The following is a 19,153-nucleotide window of genomic DNA, read 5'->3' as shown; positions in this document are numbered from 1 at the left end:
GCTCACACTGGACGCTCTGGCCGATGAGTAGGGTTGATCTGAGCGTTTCTGACCTCACAACGGCAGTCAAGCACGTAAGCTAACTGGCTAACATTGGTTAGATTGCTAGTACATTTTCATACTTTTTCGAACGGGCCCCCTGTGGAAATAGAAATCCAACCGTGTCGTTGCAACCGGGGCTTCTCTTTCATGACTTCAATTGAGTAATGGGGAACAGCTATGTAGTTGTATCAAGCAGTAATGACGTAACTTAGCGACCAGTGCACGGGAGTTGTATAGAGATGTTTGCCGACCTGAGGTGCTTTCCACTGGGCATCTGTATCACTGTGTCGCTGGCGGAAGCTAGTAACCTGGCACATTTCCCCCTCCCAGGATTATACATACAGGGGGTACCGGTACAGAGTCGATGTGTGGGGGCACAGGTTAGTTGATGTAATTGAGGTAATATGTACATAGATAATAAACAGAGAGTAGCAGGAGTATAAAAATGGAGGGGGGGGGGTCAATACAAATAGTCAGGGCAGCCATTTGGTTAGCTGTTCAGGAGTCTTATGGCTTGGGGTTAGAAGCTCTTAAGAAGTCTTTTGGAACTTTTATGGCCTTCCTCTGACTCACCCGGGAATAGAGGTCCTGGATGGTAGGAAGCTTGGCCCTAGTGATGTACCAGGCTGTACGCACTACCCTCTGTAGTGCCTTGCGGTCCGAGGCCAAACAGTTGCCATACCAGGTGGTGATGCAACCAGTCAGGATGCGTTCGATGGTGCAGCTGTAGAACTTTTGAGGATCTGAGGACCCATGCCAAATCTTTTCAGTCCCCTTGGGGGGGATAGGCCTTGTCGTGCCCTCTTCACGACTATCTTGGTGTGTTTGGACCATGATAGTTCATTGGTGATGTGAATACCAAGGAACTTGAAGCTCTCAACCTGCTTCACTACAGCCCCGTCGATGAGAATGGGGGCGTGCTCGGTCCTCCTTTTCCTGCAGTCCACAATCATCTCCTTTGTCTTGATCATGTTGAGGGAGAGGTTGTTATCCTGGCACCACACTGTCAGGTCTCTGACCTCCTCCCTATATGCTGTCTCATCATTGTTGGCAAACTTAATGATGGTTTGGAGTCGTGCTTGGCCATGCAGTCATGGATAAACAGGGGGTATAGGAGGGGACTGAGCACGCACCCTTGATGGGCCCTGTGTTGAGGATCAGCGAACGTTAACGGCAGAGCAAACTTTCCGATTTCCCGAACTCACTTCCTTGTTTAGCCTAAATCACTTGCATTGCTCACACTTTGAAATCCACAATGCAGATGGGAGGCTATGGGTTACACTAGATGGTGATGTACTAAGAGATCAGCCAATGAACATCCAGCGGGAGTTTTTCCCGCTCCTGCCATAGGCTCCATTCAAGTCCCTTTCTCTTTCAAACCAGACGGTTTGAAAGAGAAAGAGCCAGCTGGTGGATGAGATTAAGTGCCAATGTACAATGTCGATATCCATATTAACAACACTTTCATTGAAATTAATTTAATTGTAGCTAATTATGATTATGATAAATCAGAATTGGCAGATACAATTTCCCAATCTTCTACTTCCACATGTTATTGGGGTTGTTGGCGCTTTGTATGTATTTCAGCTAATGAAAAGCTTATCATTGTGAATAAAAGAGTGGAAGTTTAAGGGGTGAGAAGAAGTTAGGCTTGACCAGATCAGGGGTGATAACTGACCAATGCAGGGCTGAGGGTGACACTTCACAAGTGAGGAGGAGGGGTGATGCTTGACTAGTGCAAGTTTGATATTTGACTAGGGGAGGGGTGAGGTCTGAGGAGGAATGACAAAGTTCCTGATATGTAGATAGAGCTATCGCTAAAGATTCTTACAACAGATTAGCTAGCTTCTTATAACATCAATTACATTTTAATTGTTTTGTTATTTGACCATTTAAAAACACAATACAACCATGCATGTTGGTTGATCTCAGAAAGTTCTGAATCGTTGATTGGTCTGATGATCACGCCCGCAATGATGGCAGTAGTCCATCTGGTTCACACCAGTAGCATTTATATTGTGTAGATTGAGTCTTTCCCAAACTTGGTCCTGTGCCAAGTTTGGGAAAGGGGGCCACGGTTCTTGTTTGGAACACTGTGCTCAGAGGACACTTTTGGTACTGCAGTGTAGCTAAAGCCTAAACCAAAAGGACAATTCCCATAGACAACCCTATTCCTAAAATGACACTTTTGTTTTTCACCTTTGTGGCTAACATATCCATTGAATTCACATGAGGTTGGCGGCACCTTAACTGGGGAGGATGGGCTCGTGGCAATGGCTGGAGCGGAATGAGTGGAATGGTATTTGCTCTGTTCCGGCCATTATTATGAGTCGTCCTCCCCTCAGCAACCTCCAATGATTTTTCCAGTAATTGTCTTCGAGGCCGTTTTTTTCTTCATCCCTCACAGCCAGAAATATGAACATTTAATATTCATCAATTGCCTGCCAATCATCTGGCTGACGTGATGACATTGTCGCTGCTTGCCATTATAAAGTACAATGCAACTTGAACTTCATAATTAAGAATACAACAATTAGCATTTGAAATAGTATTTAATATGACAGACAACTTAATTAAAAACGGCATGTTCCTAGAACAAACATTTAACCCAATCAGCCAAACAGGTAGGTTTGATAGGTAGATGTTTTTGTTTACCTTGATGTCAGATGTAAAAAGTCTTCAAAACATTTTTATTATTATTATCATACATTTTCCATGTTAGGCCTAATTCAAAAAGTTGTACAGTGTTCTGTGTCAATTAATTCCACATAGCATGGTTAGAGCACTCAGAGGAATGAAAAAAAGCATTAGATGCAACAATAGGTAAAAACTTTGAAACCATCATAAACATCCTAAAACGTTTTAGACCGATAATGATCTAAACATTAAGCACATTTAGGAACATTATTGCAAACAAAGATTCCATGGTGAGGGCCACCATCTGTGCTTCCCCATACAGATGAAGGATCTTAATTTGATCACTCTTTTGTGGCTGAGAATTTTCCTGCACGGCAGGACACGCAAACTTGTAATGTATTTCCATAACAAAATGTTTATCAACCCCTAAAAAAATGTCAAGTAATTATAATCCACATAATAATTCACATGTCCTGTTGCTGCAGGATTATTTTCCTGCTGTAGCAAACTGGATCAAATTAAGACCCTACATCTGTACCTTTCCTAAGGTTGGGATAGGCACATGGCATTGGGTCCATGCCGTGACGGTTGGTCCTTTCAAAGCAAACAACAATCACAGGAGTGATGGGGTAGAATCATTTGCAAGGTGCAGGCTGAGTTGCACACTCCAATGCTGGATCTCCATGTGGGAACACTAGTGAGTCTGTTAGACAGTCAATCATACTGTATTTCAGGTTAATACTGTATTTCAGGTTCCCCGATTAGATATACTGTAAGCAGCAACATTTTTCCATCTGGAGCTGAGTGCATTTGCTGCTCCTTTCCATTTGTAACCAGTCTCCTTTGTGTGCACTAGATCTTTCCTCTACCTAATCTCTAAACCTTAAAAAAAAAAAATGTTTTCTTTTCATATGCAAAAAGTAAAAAATATTGATTGTGATAGATGCACAATCCAAATTCCAATATGAAAACCTCAACATATTAAATAGGATTTGGCAACGACAAAAAAACTACACTTGAATTTTAGTTGAAAAATATATATCGATATGTACAGATCCCAAGTACCAGGTAACTCATCACTGAAAGAGAGCAAGAGCAGAGACACACATTCACTAGCAGGTAAATTATACTGCACAAATCATACGATACACCAGTGGTTCCCAACCTTTTTCGGTTACTGTACCACCAGCTGAATTTTTCTTATGGACTCATGTCTTCTCAAGTACCCCCTGTGGGTAGGCCAAGTACACCCACTGGTCCGCATACCCCTGGTTGGGAACCACTGCTGTACACTATATAAGTTTAAATATTTAAGTGATAATGCCCTCGAAGCCGGTGTTTGGTGGATATATTGGCACGATTGTTGTTCGGTCCGAGACGATATATCCTCCAAACACTGGCTTCGAGGGCATTACCACTTTTATACAACAGGTTAACAACATATTCAAATAATGATTTACATATTTGAATTAAAAACGTTACTTTGATTAATTTCTTCATACTATTTCATCCATACAAGATATAGTCCCGACACAAATCTAGGGTTGCTACCCAAGCCGGCTGGATGTTCGTTCTATCGGTTCGGTTGCTAGTGATGCGACCCAGTCGTTCAGTCTTTTTGTTCTGTATCCAGTCATTCGTTCTAAATGTTCAATTGTCATATTTGCTGGAAACATTCTTATATCTTGCTTCCTAGCTAGCCAACTGCGGCTAATTTACAGTCAAGTCAAAAAGTGCAGCTAGAATAACAGCAAAGTAGCCCAATTTGCATTTGTTTAAGCTGTTTTCTAGTGCCATTTATTTGGATACATCCATAACAACGAGCTAACGAGGTGCGATTTTGCCCGGCATAGCACATGTGCTCACTTGTCAGGACACTGTTGTTCAAAGCAGGAGCTAGCCAACAACACAGCTAACACACTGAAGCTGGAAAGACTGCAAACTAGCTGCACTTTGTTTTTACCTTTTTTCAATTGACATTTCTTTGTATATATCCATAGAAATTATGTCAGATGATTCATGATTTCAACTGGCTGAGAAGCGCTGTCTGTCTGTCTCGCCCCGACTCCAGACACGTTCATTACTATGGGACAGCTGGAGATCGAATTTGAATACTGAAGCAATGTTGCAAATTTCAGAGAGCCAGACTGCAAGGTTTATACAAATGTCCCCTGTTGAAACTAAATGTTAGCCTAAAAGAAATGTGAGATAATGTCTAGATGCTTTTTATAGTGGAGAATACAAGTTGATAAATTGCTTGGCTGATGAAAAAGTGGATTGCGCAGTCAGATGGAACAGAGTAAATAGGCATTTTAATGTCATAGATTTAGACGGTGGTAACTTGGTGGTATCTTGTGGAATAGACACCGGCTGGAATGTGGTTTTAACCAATCAACATTCAGGATTAGACCCACCCTTTGTATACAACTTCTTAAACTCCCCCAAGAGAGCCAAATGCCTGCTTGGGCCAGAGCAGGCCAAACAAACAGAGCCTCAGAAGTACTATTGCTGTACAAACCTTATGCGAACACCCTGGTATGGGCAATCCATCCCGACCCTGGTGATAGAAAAGAAACACCTTCATTAAACAAACATGCAGTATTGCATTGCCCACAGATAAATACGGATGTCTTGTAACAACAAAATGGTAGGAGGACCAGGCTCAGCCCCCCCCTCCCTCTAATTTCACCAATCTCCAATTTGTTTAAAATACAGTTGTTTCAGGTTCTTTCAGTCATATTCATCGCTCTACTCTGCCTGTCTGCTTCTCTCTCTGTCTGTCCTGAACTTTCGCTAGCAAACTTGCAACATTGTATCAACTGGGCCCTTACAGTTTCCCACATCAGCAAGACAATTCACTTAATTCAGGCTACCAGAGTGTAGGACTAATGACAATCGCCGAATGTCATTACACTCGTTGGTATTTTGTAACAGTGTCTTTCCATTCATCAAATGGAGTGCTCACAGTGCACTGTTTGTATGTGGAGTTATTTTGGAGTGGACAAACATGCGCAGGTAGCCTGCTTTTTTAAGTGATTTGTTCGACAATCAGATTAAAACATCACGAGGTAATACATGTTTACTGTTAAAATACTTGTATTTACTTTGCTTCTTCACACAAAGAGCCATTGTTTACAGACAGATGGCTCTTTGCGGAAGCTTCCGTAGCCTGGTGTCCTTGATCAACCAAATCTAAAATATTCAGTTTCACCGAAATAATGTTTCCAGTCAACAGAGGCACATCCAATATCTATATTAAAACAATCAGGGGTTGGAAATGGTTCAGGGAACAGAACCGAAAACTGGAAAATAATTATATTTTTCGAGGAACAGAATCAGAACCGAGAACGAAAGTGATTTATACTGTTCCAGAACAGAACCGTTATTTTAGAAGCATGGGAACTGGTTAATAATGTTATTTTAAAGTTCCAGGTATCTTTTTCCAGTCCCACAAAAAAATGCAACAAAGCACATATGCAAAGACCTCACTGTCACTCAGAAGCTTATTCCTATGCCTGCCTGCCTCCCTCCCTGCCTGCCTGCCTGCTAAAAATCTTTGCCAGTATGTGAGTAGGCTATCTGCCCCTCCCCTCCAAGCATAGTCTAGCAGCCTACTGACCTAAGCATGATTCAGAAATTAAGGAGAGAGATTTGTTGTTAGAGGAGAATGGATTAACCTTTTCAATGCTAGTTAATGATACTATAGTTATCACATTTTGGATTTGTTAACAACAAAAGGTAAAATGTGTTTTTATTTGAATTCTGGAAACACAAGCTTGTTAGCTAGCTAGCTAGCTACAGTAGCTGGCCAACTCTCTAAATTTCAAAGACATTCAAAGTTCCTTCATAGAAGCTGCTCTCCCGGTAGGTATAATTCTGAGGGCCTAATTTAGATAATGCATGTCACAACAACATGATGCCCAGGGCTTCAAGCCAAGCCTCCTCCTTCACCCTCTCTCATTCTATCCCCACCTGCAAAATTTCAGTCGCATCTCACGCCCTACACTCGTGTCCAATGCATGTAAATAGCTTACCCACACCATAGCAAGCTGCTCTATCCACACTGATTGTTGAAGAAATTTAATGTCGAGCTAAATGTAAAAGTATACAATATTACAGAGGTTTAAAAAAGGAAAAGAAAGGAACGATATAAACCATAACTTTTTTTTGTTTCAAACTGGTTCCAAACTTTATTTTGCTGGTCAGAACAGTGGAACATAACCCCCCCAAAAATGGTTATGTTCAGAATGAAATTATTGAAAAAGTTCCAACCCCTGGGAACAATCATTACTATTTGTCAGGTTGAATGAGTCTTTCGCTATCAAATAAGCATTTAAAACATGTTTTTATCCAGGGTCTTCCATAGGCAGCCATTGACGCCCATTCTAGACCACACAGTCATATGAGACTGAATAAGCTACCACGTAATCTTCCACTTCTACAAGCGGAAGAAAAGGGGACCCTGGATAAAAGCGTGTTTTAAATGCATATTTGATAGTGAAGGACACATTCAACCCGACGAATCGTAAGTATTGTCCCTAGAGATACAGTTTAGATTTGGTTGATCAAGGATGCCAGGCTATATAAACTATGGCTCGTTGCAGGATGAAGCAAGCCTTTACTATTAGGCCCAGAAAATAACAGGAAGTTCAGTGAGAGGAAAACAGACCCCCAAATGTCACTGTATAATTCACACTCTGAGGAGAAATATCTAACACCACAATCATGCCATACATTAACTAATGCCATATTACAGTGACCAAAGATGGAGAGTCTTGCTGGTTTGTTGCTGGCAAAGTATGGCTACCACTGCATCACAGAGAGCAGGAAGACAGGCAGGGACAAAGGCTAAATAAGAGGTGTGGTATATTCATTTCAAACATTTACTGAGTTACAGGTCATATAAGGAAATCGGTCAATTGAAATAAATTAATTAGACCCTAATCTATGGATTTCACATGACTGGGAATACTGCTGGTCACAGATACCTTTAAAAAAAGGTAGGGCAATGGATCAGAAATCAGTCAGTATCTGGTGTGACCACCATTTGCCTCATGCAGCGAGACACATCTCCTTCGCATAGAGTTGATCAGGCTGTTGATTGTGGACTGTAGAATGTTGTCCCACTCCTCTTCAATGGCTATTTCTGGATATTGGCGGGAACTGGAACTCACTGTCGTACAGGTCGATCCAGAGCATCCCAAATATGCTCAATGGGTGACACGTCTGGTATGCAGGAGATGGAAGAACTGGGCCATTTTCAGCTTCCATGGCACAACAATGGGCTTCAATACCTTATCACGGTATCTCTGTGCATTCAAATTGCCATCGACACAATGCAGTTGTGTGTTCATTGCCTGTAGCGTATGCCTGCCCATACCATAACCCCACCACCACCATGGGGCACTCTGTACACAACGTTAACATCAGCAAACTACTCTCCCAAATTACGCCATATACGCTGCCATCTGCCTGGCACAATTGATACCGGGATTAATTTGTGAAGAGTACGCTTCTCCAGCGTGCCAGTGGCCATCGAAGGTTAGCATTTGCCCACTGAAGTCGGTTACGATGCCGAACTGCAGTCAGGTCAAGACCCTTCTTTGGTTGTACAAATCCAGTTTTATTAGCTGTCTGGGTGGCTGGTCTCAGACGATCCCGTATATCAGAAGTCCTGGGCTGGTGTGGTTACACGAGGCCGGTTGGACATACTGCCAACTCCTCTAAAAAGATGTTGGTGGTGGCTTATGGTAGTGAAATTAACATTAAATTCACTGCAACAGCTCTGGTGGACATTCCTGCAGTCAGCATGCCAATTGCACGCCCCCTAAAAACTTGAGACATCTGTGGCATTTTGTTGTGTGACAAAACGGCACATTTTAGAGTGGCCTTTTATTGTCCCCAGCACAAGGTGCACCTGTGTAATTATCATTCTGTTTAATCAGCTTCTTGATATGCCACACCTTTCAGGTGGATGGATTATCTTGGCAAAGGTGGAATACTCACTAACAGGGATGTAAAAGCATTTGTGCACAACATTTTAGAGAAATAAGATTGTTGTGCCTATGGCACATTTCTGAGATCTTTTATTTCAGCTCATGAAACATGGGACGAACACTTTACATGTTGTGTTTATATTTTTGTTCAGTATATGTCCCAATAGAAATAAGAACTTCAAGAATTGAGGAGTTTGATGGATGTTGGCATAAAACTAGAAGCTGCCCTCTTGGACTTGTATGCCAGATATCTATATCTGTGCCCCGTCATGGAGTGTGTGCGTTCCTGGTTTTCTCCAATGACATTCCCACTGATTTTTGTTACCCTGTTCAGTGTTTCCTAGTGTTTCCTAGAGCACCAAACTACCCCACAATATCAAACGATAGCATGGATTCTATAAAGCATTTATAAAATGCTTGGTGGATGGATTGGTGTACATTAAACTTCCTCAAGAACAAGAATGTTGACATTTAGAGTAAATATGTTTGGTGTTCCTTTTGAAGGAGAGCTTTGTGGTTCAAGGATGGTTCCTAGGTATTTAAAGTCCTCTACTTGCTCAATGATCTGTCCGTTAATCTCCAGCACTGGGATGGTAGGTTGGTCTCTTCTGAAGTCAATGTCAATATAAAAATGTACAGTATGTGAACAGCTCATGGATAATGGATATATAAAAGCAATAAGGCCCGAGGAGGTGTGGTATATTGTCAATATACCATGGCTAAGGGCTGTTCTTAGGCACAACGCAATCCGTGGTATATTGGTCATACATCACAAACCACGAGAGGAGCCTTATTGCTATTATAAACTGCTTAGCAACGTAATTAGAGCAGTAAAACTAAATGTTTTGTCATACCCGTGGTATACGGTCTGATATACCACTGCTGTTGGCCAATCAGCATTCAGGACTTAAACCACACAGTTTATAGTTTATTTATAGTTCATTTTTGAATAGGCGTTTCTAATTGTCTTAAAGGGCATTCTAGAGTGTGTATTCTTTCCCTATAATGCGTGTTGTATATTTGCACAGTATAATAATATAATGACTATAGATAATTTATACGTGTTTTGTTTGAGCTGCTTTTGAAAGCAAAAGTCAAATTGAAAACAGTATTGCTATTGTTGAATTCGATGTTCATAATAGCAAGCTAGAACTGATGGTTTGGTTAGCTAAACTAGCAAGTGTATTTGTTTGGTTATGATGGCAACTACTGTAGATATCTAGTAAACTTTCTAGCTACTTCAGGGGACGTTGAACACATTTCTACAGGAAAATGAACATGCTTATACCGGCAAATGTGTTAAAGTATAGCCATGGTATGAAAGGGATAATCAACTCAGGGCTCTATGCGTTCTCTGGAAAATAACAGTACTCCATGGAAGTAGGTCAGTTCCACTCCGCTTGCACGTCATGGAACACACTTTACACCCCATTCATTATTTTCCATAGAATGCATTGCCCCTCATTGATTATCCCTGACATAAAAGTCTGCTCTACCAAATGTAACCTAATAATTAGGGGTTTGCCCTTGAATGGAAAGACAGTGTTTGAGGAATAGTGAGGGGAGAGGCGACAGGAAGAAGTGACATACCACAGGACAGGGCTGGTCCAGTCCAGGGGGGCCCTCCTCGCCCTTCTGTCCCTTCAGTCCCTTCTTTCCCACCATCCCCCTGTCACCCTAAGAGAGAACAGTGACAAAACAATAATATATAACAATATATTTAGCGGATGCTTTTATCCAAAGGGACTTAGTCAGGCCTGCATAAAAACTTTGTAGGTATGGGTGGTTCCAGGAATCAAACCCGCTATCCAAGCGTTGCACCCGCCATGCTCTACCAACTGCCAGAGAGGACCACAGAGGAGACAAGTCTCTCGTCGAGCATCAATGTCTTCTCCAGATTTGACTATAACATGCTAGGTAACAGAAGATTAATAAACGTAGCCACAGTAGCCACTGCTGTGGCTGATGCACACCTTATCTCCTCGGTCCCCTCTGTCCCCCTTTTCTCCCATCAGCCCGGGGAAACCCTGACATGGAGAGAGGTAGTGGTTAATGAAGGCTCTTTATCAACCAGACTAGTATCAGGGGGGATATGACCGATTTAGACACACTTACATCCAATCCCGGCAATCCTTGCTCTCCCTGTTGAAATGAAATATGATGGAAGTTAATTCTGAAGCAGCTTACTTTGAAAAATACTGCAAGGGACTCTGATGCCGTGTCTTCTACAAACAGGGCATATGAAAAATGCTGCAAACCTTTCTCCCTATGGTGCCAGGGAGACCAACCAATCCTGTAGAACCTGGAAGACCCTGAATACCCTGTGTGCAGAAATAGTGTCATCTGTTATGTGGGTCGTGAGGTTATAGGCAGCAGGGTTGGGGACAATTCTGAATTGATTTGCTAATTCGTCATTTATTCTAATGTAATTACTGAATTTGAATATAATTTGAATTGGCCACACAGGAAGCAGAATTAAAGTAGAATTATGTAATTCAACGACATTCAAATGGTTAATTTATTCTACACATCACTAGTATTACTTTCCCTAGCAAGAAACCAAAAACTGTAGCTAAAACAGAAAGGGGAACTAACAGAATCACTAACAACAACCACAACCTGCAAAGCTGCGACTGGTACAGCTTGGTTCGGTTAACCGTCCACTGGCAAACATAACAGGATTTACAGTAAGCCACAACATACTGTTTTAGACCAGGCCAGAATAAGTTACGCAAGATACGGTCATATGTCTTGTTAACCCCAAGATGGCCTGCCATACTACCATCGCGAGCCAACCTCAGTATCTCTTGTCAAAGAGTAACTGGAACCACAATTTGACATACCCTTTGCCAATGGTCTTGCCCAGAATTGGCGCGAGAATGCCATTTCCTCATCAGAACACCATCTCTATCAAAGTAACCCACACGCTCTTCATCAAACTCCTCCTCTGGACGTATCTCAGCAAAAAGAGGAGAGAGGGAAACATCTTTACTCTGTTCAGCAATCAGCTACTTCCTAGAAATTGAAATGTCAACTGTAGGGACCCTCTCTTCCTTTAGTGGTCCTACAAACTTGCTCATCTTTGGTGTTTTCAAAGGAAAGGTCAACTCAGGAGGTTTACCGAAATCAGGATCACACATAAACGTCTCAGACAGATCAAACATGGTGGGATCACTGACATCCTCCTCAACACTAGACTTGCTCCCGGCAACTTTCTTAGACATAGCACTTGTAACGGCACACGCTGGAAACACTGGAGGGTACTTTTCTGATAAACCATCAGGTTCCTCCAGCCTGGGTTCCTTACAAACGGCAGGATTTGGCACGACCTTCCCTCAGGTCAAATTGTTGCCCAAAATGATTGAGACCCTCTTCACTGGTAGGTCCACATTATACAAAGGAACTTCCATGCAACCTATCTCCATGCCCTGTACTAACACACTGTACCCAGTTGCTAAAGTGTCAGACAAAGGCAAAACACCCTCCAAAATGAAGGATTGGGCTGCCCCAATGTCTCGCAGTATGTTCAAGGGCTGCTTAACAGCATCATCACTCTCCAGAGACACAAACATGTTTGAAACAAAGGGTTCATATACATCTGATCCAAAATCTTGTTTAGGAGATAAACCAGTTCCAACCAGAGACTTATCGGGCTGGAGTGCTCCCACAAGAAGAAACAGCTTTTTATCTCTCTCATTTTTCTGTTTCAACTTAGGACACTGAGAGACTGTCCTTTCTCACGTTAGTAATGACAAACTGGAGGACACAAAGAACCAGTTTTCTGACAATCTTTGTCTTTAGGCACTGGGGAAAAAGACTGAAACCTCGCAGGGCTGGGAGCTTTGTTTGTGAAGGTAGTTTTATGTGTCAACACAAACTCATCTGCACGGACTGCAGCTTTCTCAAGAGTGTGCTCATAAATGTAGGTACACTATATATACAAAAGTATGTGGACACCCATTCAAATAACTGGATTAGTCTATTTCAGCCACACCCGTTGTTGGCAAATCTATAAAATTGCGCACACAGCCATGCAATCGCCATAGACAAACATTGGCAGAAGAATGGCCTTGCTGAAGAGCTCAGGGACTTTCAAAGAGTCAGTTAGTCAAATTTATGTCCTGCTAGAGCTGTCCCAGTCATCTGTAAGTGCTGTTATTGTGAAGTGGTCTAGGAGCAACAACGGCTCAGCCAGGAATTGGTAGGCCACACAAGCTCACAGAATGGGACCACCGAGTGCTGAAGCGTGTACCGCGTAAAAATCGGCTGTCCTCGGTTGCAACACTCACTACAGAGTTCCAACCTGCCTCTGGAAGCACGTCAGCACAAGAACTGTTCGTCGGGCGCTTCATGAAATGGGTTTCCATGGCTGAGCAGCCACACACAAGCCTAAGATCACCATGCTTAATGCCAAGCGTTGGCTGGACTGGTGTAAAGGTCGCCGCCTTTGGACACTGGAGCAGCGGAAATGCGTTCTCTGGATTGATGAATCATGCTTCACAATCTGGCAACCCAACGGATAAAACTGGGTTTGGCGGATGCCAGGAGAACGCTACCTGCCCCAATGCGTAGTGCCAACTGTAAAGTTTGGTGGAGGAGGAATAATGGTCTGTGGCTGTTTTTCATGGTTCGGGCTATGGAAATCTTAACGCTACAGCATACAATGACATTCTAGACGATTCTGTGCTTCCAACTTTGTGGCAACAGTTTGGGGAAGGCCTTTTCCTGTTTCAGCATCATAATGCCCCCATGCATAAAGTGGGGTCCATACAGAAATGATTAGTCAAGATCGGTGTGGAAGAACTTGACTGGCCTGCACAGAGCCCTGACCTCTATCCCATCAAACACTTTTGGAATGAATTGGAACGCCGACTGCGAGCCAGGCCTAATCGCCCAACATCAGTATCCGACCTCACTAATGCTCGTGGCTGAATGGAAGCAAGTCCCCACAACAATGTTCCAACATCTAATGGAAACCCTTCCCAGAAGACTGGAGGCTGTTCTAGCAGCAAAAGGGGGACCAACTCCATATCAATGCCAATGATTTCGGAATGAGATGTTCGACGAGCAGGTGTCCACATACCATACTTTTGGTCATGTAGTGTAGCAACCCTTTCATGAAGGAAATTCTTTAACTGCTCGAGCAGTATGAGGGTTTTTAAATCGTCAAGTTCCTTGACCTCTTGAGAACCACACCACCGATCAAAAAGTAATGCTTGTTCCCTTGCAAATTCAACATGGCTTTGTGATTCTGTCTTTCATAATTGACAGAAATGTTGTCTGTATGCCTCTGGGACAAACTTGTAAGGATAGCAGCTTTAACAGTGTCATAATCTGAGCTCTGGTCAAGAACTTTTCCCACAAGAACACTTTGGAGGATATCTCGTGACCATTTTAGGGATGTGGCAATCCCCTCAAACAGAGTAAAATATACATCCAACTCCTATTTGTTGAAAGGCGGTACAAGCCGGCTGTTCCGACCAAGATCAAAGTCTGATTATTTTGGTAAAGACGAGTCGAAGGAATGAGACTGTCATGCTTCATGTTGAATTCTACTTCCTTTAATTTAAATGTAATTAATATTCTGTTTCCTGTGGGGGGGCGGGGGGGGGGTTGCCCAATTCAAATTCTAATTTCAATTCATGGGTTGAATTGAATTAAATTCAGAAATTCCTAATGCACCCCAACCCTAACATGTATTATGAGTGAGAGAGAATAGGATATAATTACCCTTAACCCAGGAGGTCCTCTGTCACCTGCATCCCCTTTTTCTCCGCTCACTATGTCGCCTGGTTCCCCCTGTGAGACATTGAAAAAACACAATTTCAAGCTGGTGCTTTCATTTGCTTGCGAATTACAATCCATCTTCTCTCTGATTTACTGCAAGTACAATTTTCATTCCCTATTCTAACATCCAGCTTTTCATTATCTGTTAATGCAACATTTTGAATGACAGGACATTCCAGTGCAGCTTTCGTAGCCTAAAGAATCCTGGGTCATTCTAGGGGCAGGAAGAGATCAGAGCCCTGACAACACACCTTGGGGCCAGGCATTCCATGATGTCCCTGAAAAACACAATGTGTTATCTCATTCTCTTTGTAAACACTGTTCATCACAAGAGCATATTAAAGCACATCAATTATTTAAAAACATTTTACAACAATTTACTAGGTTCCTCTGAGAACAGGTTGAGCATGGAGTGTTTGACAGTCATCTCTATGCAGACAGAACATTGGTATCTAGAGAGTTTAAGCTTTTGATACCCCCCTATTATTAAGAAGACAGAGGGACCAGTTACCCACCATGAATCCTTGGAGCCCAGGAGGTCCGGGGGGCCCTGGAGGGCCTGCGATAGAGATGATCTGGGCCTGAAGCAGAGAGAATTAGGATAACCAGAGGTCACACAATCATATAACACTACTCGACCATGATGAGATATCACACAGTTTGGTGTAGACAGTTAACAGTTTGGTATAGATACAAGTTTGGTATCTAAAACATTACTGACCAGATTGTCCTCAAACCTTGAATCTCCTCTCGCTCCTTTTTTGCTGTCAGCTCCCTAAGAGAGAAAAAAATACATTATATGGACAAAATCTACAAAGCAGTGGGATACTAGACTGCCATGCCATGCCCATAGCCCGTTGGGTATCCATCAGGACATAGCCCATATCCCACTTACCACAAGCCCAGTTAGGCCCGTCAGACCTCTCTCTCCCTTTTCCCCTGCCACTCCAGGCATCCCGTCATCACCTCTCTCCCCTTTGGCTCCCTACAGAGAAGAGGCACAACATGAGGTGGATACAATGATGTCTAGTACAATAATAATTCATTATTACAGAGTCATGTCATTTACCCTATCCCCATCAGCTCCAGGTGCACCACGTGAGCCTGATTCTCCCTGTTGTCATGAAGGAGACAGGAAAACATGTGTGTGCCTATTGTCAATCCATAAACCAAAGCCATACTGTAGATGACTGCACCAATGCTGGATATGCCAACACATTTGATACATTGACATTTTGGTCATTTAACTGACACTCTTATCTAGAACAACTTACAGTCAGATAATATAAACGACACACTGTGCATTGCGTATAATAGATACAATATATTGGCTACAATGACAAATCTCTTCCACAGATGAGGATGGGATTCAAACCCATGCATGCACAGCACAATGGATTGGCAGTCCATCGCCTTAACCACTCAGCCACCTCTCAAACACAACTATCACCTTTGGCCCTTGTCCTCCTGGTGGCCCTGGTGGCCCTGGGGGGCCCTGCGGGAATAATACAATGTAGAAAAGTAGAAAAGGAAAGTGAGTGAGACTTTGTACTGCACAGGAGACTGTTATATATAATACATACATAGAATAATATTATGGTGTTTGATACTTTTAATCGTTAATAAGATAGCACAATCTGAATTTGTGGGGTCGCAGTACAATGCAGAATGTTGTTTCAGATCAACTTTTAAAGAACCCAATTAAGAACTCACCTGAAAGACATGGCCAAGGCCGATGTCATAAGACTCAAGAACAGCCTTCTCTCCGGGTAAGCCCTGCAGAGAGACAGAGTGAAACACACAGGTAGAATGAATGAAGAAAAATAAATGTATCATCTTGGAAGACATGTCTAATGCAGATATTTTCTTCATAGACCCACAGTAGATGACTTTAGGTCAAAGAGTGTGATATGAGGAGCCACTCACCATGTCCCCCTGAGGCCCTGTGTCTCCCATCTCCCCCTGAACGAGAACATAGAGTGAATACACACAGTGGAACCTCAGCATGCCTGTCATTCCAGTGCATCATGACCTGTGAGTTGATACCTGGCTGTATATTCATATTTCAAGATCTCCATTTATGATTCTTCCTCTTTACCTTCATCCCTGGTAGTCCATCAAGGCCACTCCTGCCCTGGTTGCCAGCATGCCCCGGCTCCCCCTGTCACAGACATGGAGAAAGAGTGAGATTGGGAAAGAGAAGGGAGAGGAGGAACAGGAATGAATAATAATACTTCCCACCTTTAGCCCTGGAGGTCCCTGTGGTCCAAGCATGCCATGCTGTCCATCCTCACCCTGCAAGACATCAGATTATTGGAACATATTCATGAACTGCCAGACATTAGATTATTATTAATTAACCACACGTTTTATACACTCTTACAAAAAGGTTTTGATATGTTCTTAAAAGGGTATGGTCATCCTTTGTACCTTTAGTTATAGGTACATACATGTATTTGTACCCCAGTTCATACCTCAGATAGTACCATCATTACATATAGTCCACAGTATGGTCATCCTTTGTACCTTTAGTTATAGGTACATACATGTATTTGTACCCCAGTTCATACCTCAGATAGTACCATCATTACATATAGTCCACAGTATGGTCATCCTTTGTACCTTTAGTTATAGGTACATACATGCATTTGTACCCCAGTTCATACCTCAGATAGTACCATCATTACATATAGTCCACAGTATGGTCATCTTTGTACCTTTAGTTATAGGTACATACATGTATTTGTACCCCAGTTCATACCTCAGATAGTACCATCATTACATATAGTCCACAGGAACAAAAGCATTTTTTTTGTTGCCTTTATCGTTTACCACTACAGTGACAAAGCCATTTGTTCATTGTAAATGACAAAAACGTACCTTTACAATAGATCACTTAAACTGGTACAACACTTCCACTCACAGGGGGCCAAAAATAACTAGCCGAATGCCACACCCACAGACTAAGCCACGCCACAAATATTATTTTGCACTGTGTCTTGCCCCTTTCAAGTAAATTGTAGAGTTACCACCCATGACTGTATTTGTTAGTGACAGAGACATGGTTGTTGAATTTTCAGTCCTGTGACCTCAACCAACTGAGTTCCTTGGTGAATGTTACCATTAAAATTCAACTCATTATGACAATACATTACATATCTCATCAGGCCTTATTTTGAGACCTACAGTAGTTTTACCCTAATAGTGGCCTAACACGCATGGTTTACAAGCCAAATCATGCATGCAAGTAGCACTGCAACATTCCAATACATTTCCCCAAATTCCCAGATGTCCTGGTTGAAGGATTCCAGATGCCCTGCCTATATTCCCTCCAGTTTCAAGGAATTTTCAAACCAGGATTTCTGGAAAACCTGGGAAATGTGGGAAAGTTAACAGAATTTACCAACCCTACCTGCAAGTCACATTATGCTGGCTTGAAAAGTGATGCGTAATTCCTATTGGAATCCAGCCAGAGTGAGGATATCCTAGAGTTGGAATTTTTAATTCACCCACAATTTTTATTCACCCACATTCATAATAACTGCCAGGATTAGATACATTGTGAGGAGACCACCTCAGCCATTTAAACCGGGGCAACCATTTCAGTAACCGGTGTAATAAATCGAACTGATTGGATTAGTTAGAAAAATTTATGTTATTTATCTTTGTGCAGCATAAGATTATTCAATCAATCAATGTACATGCAAAAACCCATATATTAAAAACACTTAAAAATATGTTCATGATTATGGTACAAATGTGCCTTTTTAGGGTGCCACCCCAGTGACAAAGCCATTAGTTCCTTTTAGGTGGCAAAATGCATCATTGTATCTTATGGTGGGTATTGAGGTTATTGAAGGCACACAAAATATGTTTGTACTCTGGGAAACAGAAATGTACCTTCACACCATACCCCTTTTTTTGAGAGTGAGAGGGTATTGAGGGTACACAAAATATGTTTGTACTCTGGGAAACAGAAATGTATGAGTGTGATTATTGTACCTTTATATTCAAAATATTATCTTTATCTGAAAAATGTACCCTAAAAGGTACCGAACAGTACCATGTAAGATCATAGTGTCTACCTCTGAAGGTACAATATGTGTATTTTAATGTAGTTTGAGAAACAGACGCCTCACAAGTGAAATCAAATGAAATCACATTTTATTAGTCACATGTGCCGAATACAACATGTGTAGACTTTACAGTGTAGTGCTTACTTACGAGCCCCTAACCAACAATGCAGTTTCAAAAAAATACAGATAAGAATAAGAGATAAAAATAACAAGTAATTAAAGAGCAGCAGTAAAATAACAATAGAGAGACTATATACAAGGTGGTACCGATACAGGGTCAATGTGTTGTGGCACCGGCTAGTTGAGATAGTATGTACATGTAGGTAGAGTTATTAAAGTGACTATGAATAGACGACAACAGAGAGTAGCAGTGGTGTAAAGAGTGGGTGAGAGGGGAGGGGGGGCACTGCAAATAGTCTGAGTAGCCATTTGACTAGACGTTCAGAAGTCTTATGACTTGGGGTAGAAGCTGATTAGAAGCCTCTTGGACAGCTTGCTGTGTGGTAGCAGAGAAGAGTCTATGACTAGGGTGGCTGGAGTTTTTGACAACTTTTAGGGGCTTCCTCTGACACCGCCTGGTATACAGGTCCTGGATGGTAGGAAGCTTGGCCCCAG

At 42.2% G+C, this 19,153-nt stretch overlaps 1 protein-coding gene across 4 annotated transcripts in view; it reads right to left on the bottom strand.

Moving 5' to 3' along the window:
- Positions 1-2,575: 2,575 nt before the first annotated feature.
- LOC112246060 (collagen alpha-1(XXIII) chain) overlaps positions 2,576-19,153 on the bottom strand; it is a 147,044-nt gene continuing 130,466 nt past the window's right edge. For all 4 annotated transcript variants that reach the window (XM_042309713.1, XM_042309715.1, XM_042309714.1 and 1 more), the window contains 17 exons: positions 16,704-16,757; positions 16,561-16,623; positions 16,389-16,424; positions 16,176-16,238; positions 15,913-15,957; positions 15,532-15,576; positions 15,358-15,447; positions 15,184-15,237; positions 14,978-15,043; positions 14,714-14,740; positions 14,406-14,474; positions 10,934-10,996; positions 10,791-10,817; positions 10,649-10,702; positions 10,266-10,352; positions 5,198-5,236; positions 2,576-3,758 (listed from right to left, as the gene is read on the bottom strand). In XM_042309713.1, coding sequence (XP_042165647.1) covers positions 3,756-3,758; positions 5,198-5,236; positions 10,266-10,352; positions 10,649-10,702; positions 10,791-10,817; positions 10,934-10,996; positions 14,406-14,474; positions 14,714-14,740; positions 14,978-15,043; positions 15,184-15,237; positions 15,358-15,447; positions 15,532-15,576; positions 15,913-15,957; positions 16,176-16,238; positions 16,389-16,424; positions 16,561-16,623; positions 16,704-16,757 — 885 coding nt within the window. In that variant the 3' untranslated portion in view covers positions 2,576-3,755. The remainder of the gene's footprint in view (positions 3,759-5,197; positions 5,237-10,265; positions 10,353-10,648; positions 10,703-10,790; positions 10,818-10,933; positions 10,997-14,405; positions 14,475-14,713; positions 14,741-14,977; positions 15,044-15,183; positions 15,238-15,357; positions 15,448-15,531; positions 15,577-15,912; positions 15,958-16,175; positions 16,239-16,388; positions 16,425-16,560; positions 16,624-16,703; positions 16,758-19,153) is intronic.

This window comes from Oncorhynchus tshawytscha, linkage group LG30 (genome assembly GCF_018296145.1).
Source record: "Oncorhynchus tshawytscha isolate Ot180627B linkage group LG30, Otsh_v2.0, whole genome shotgun sequence".
Classification (NCBI taxonomy): Eukaryota; Metazoa; Chordata; class Actinopteri; order Salmoniformes; family Salmonidae; genus Oncorhynchus; species Oncorhynchus tshawytscha.
The sequence above is the reverse complement of the archived record's forward strand: the minus strand, read 5'-3'. Positions and strand labels throughout refer to the sequence as shown.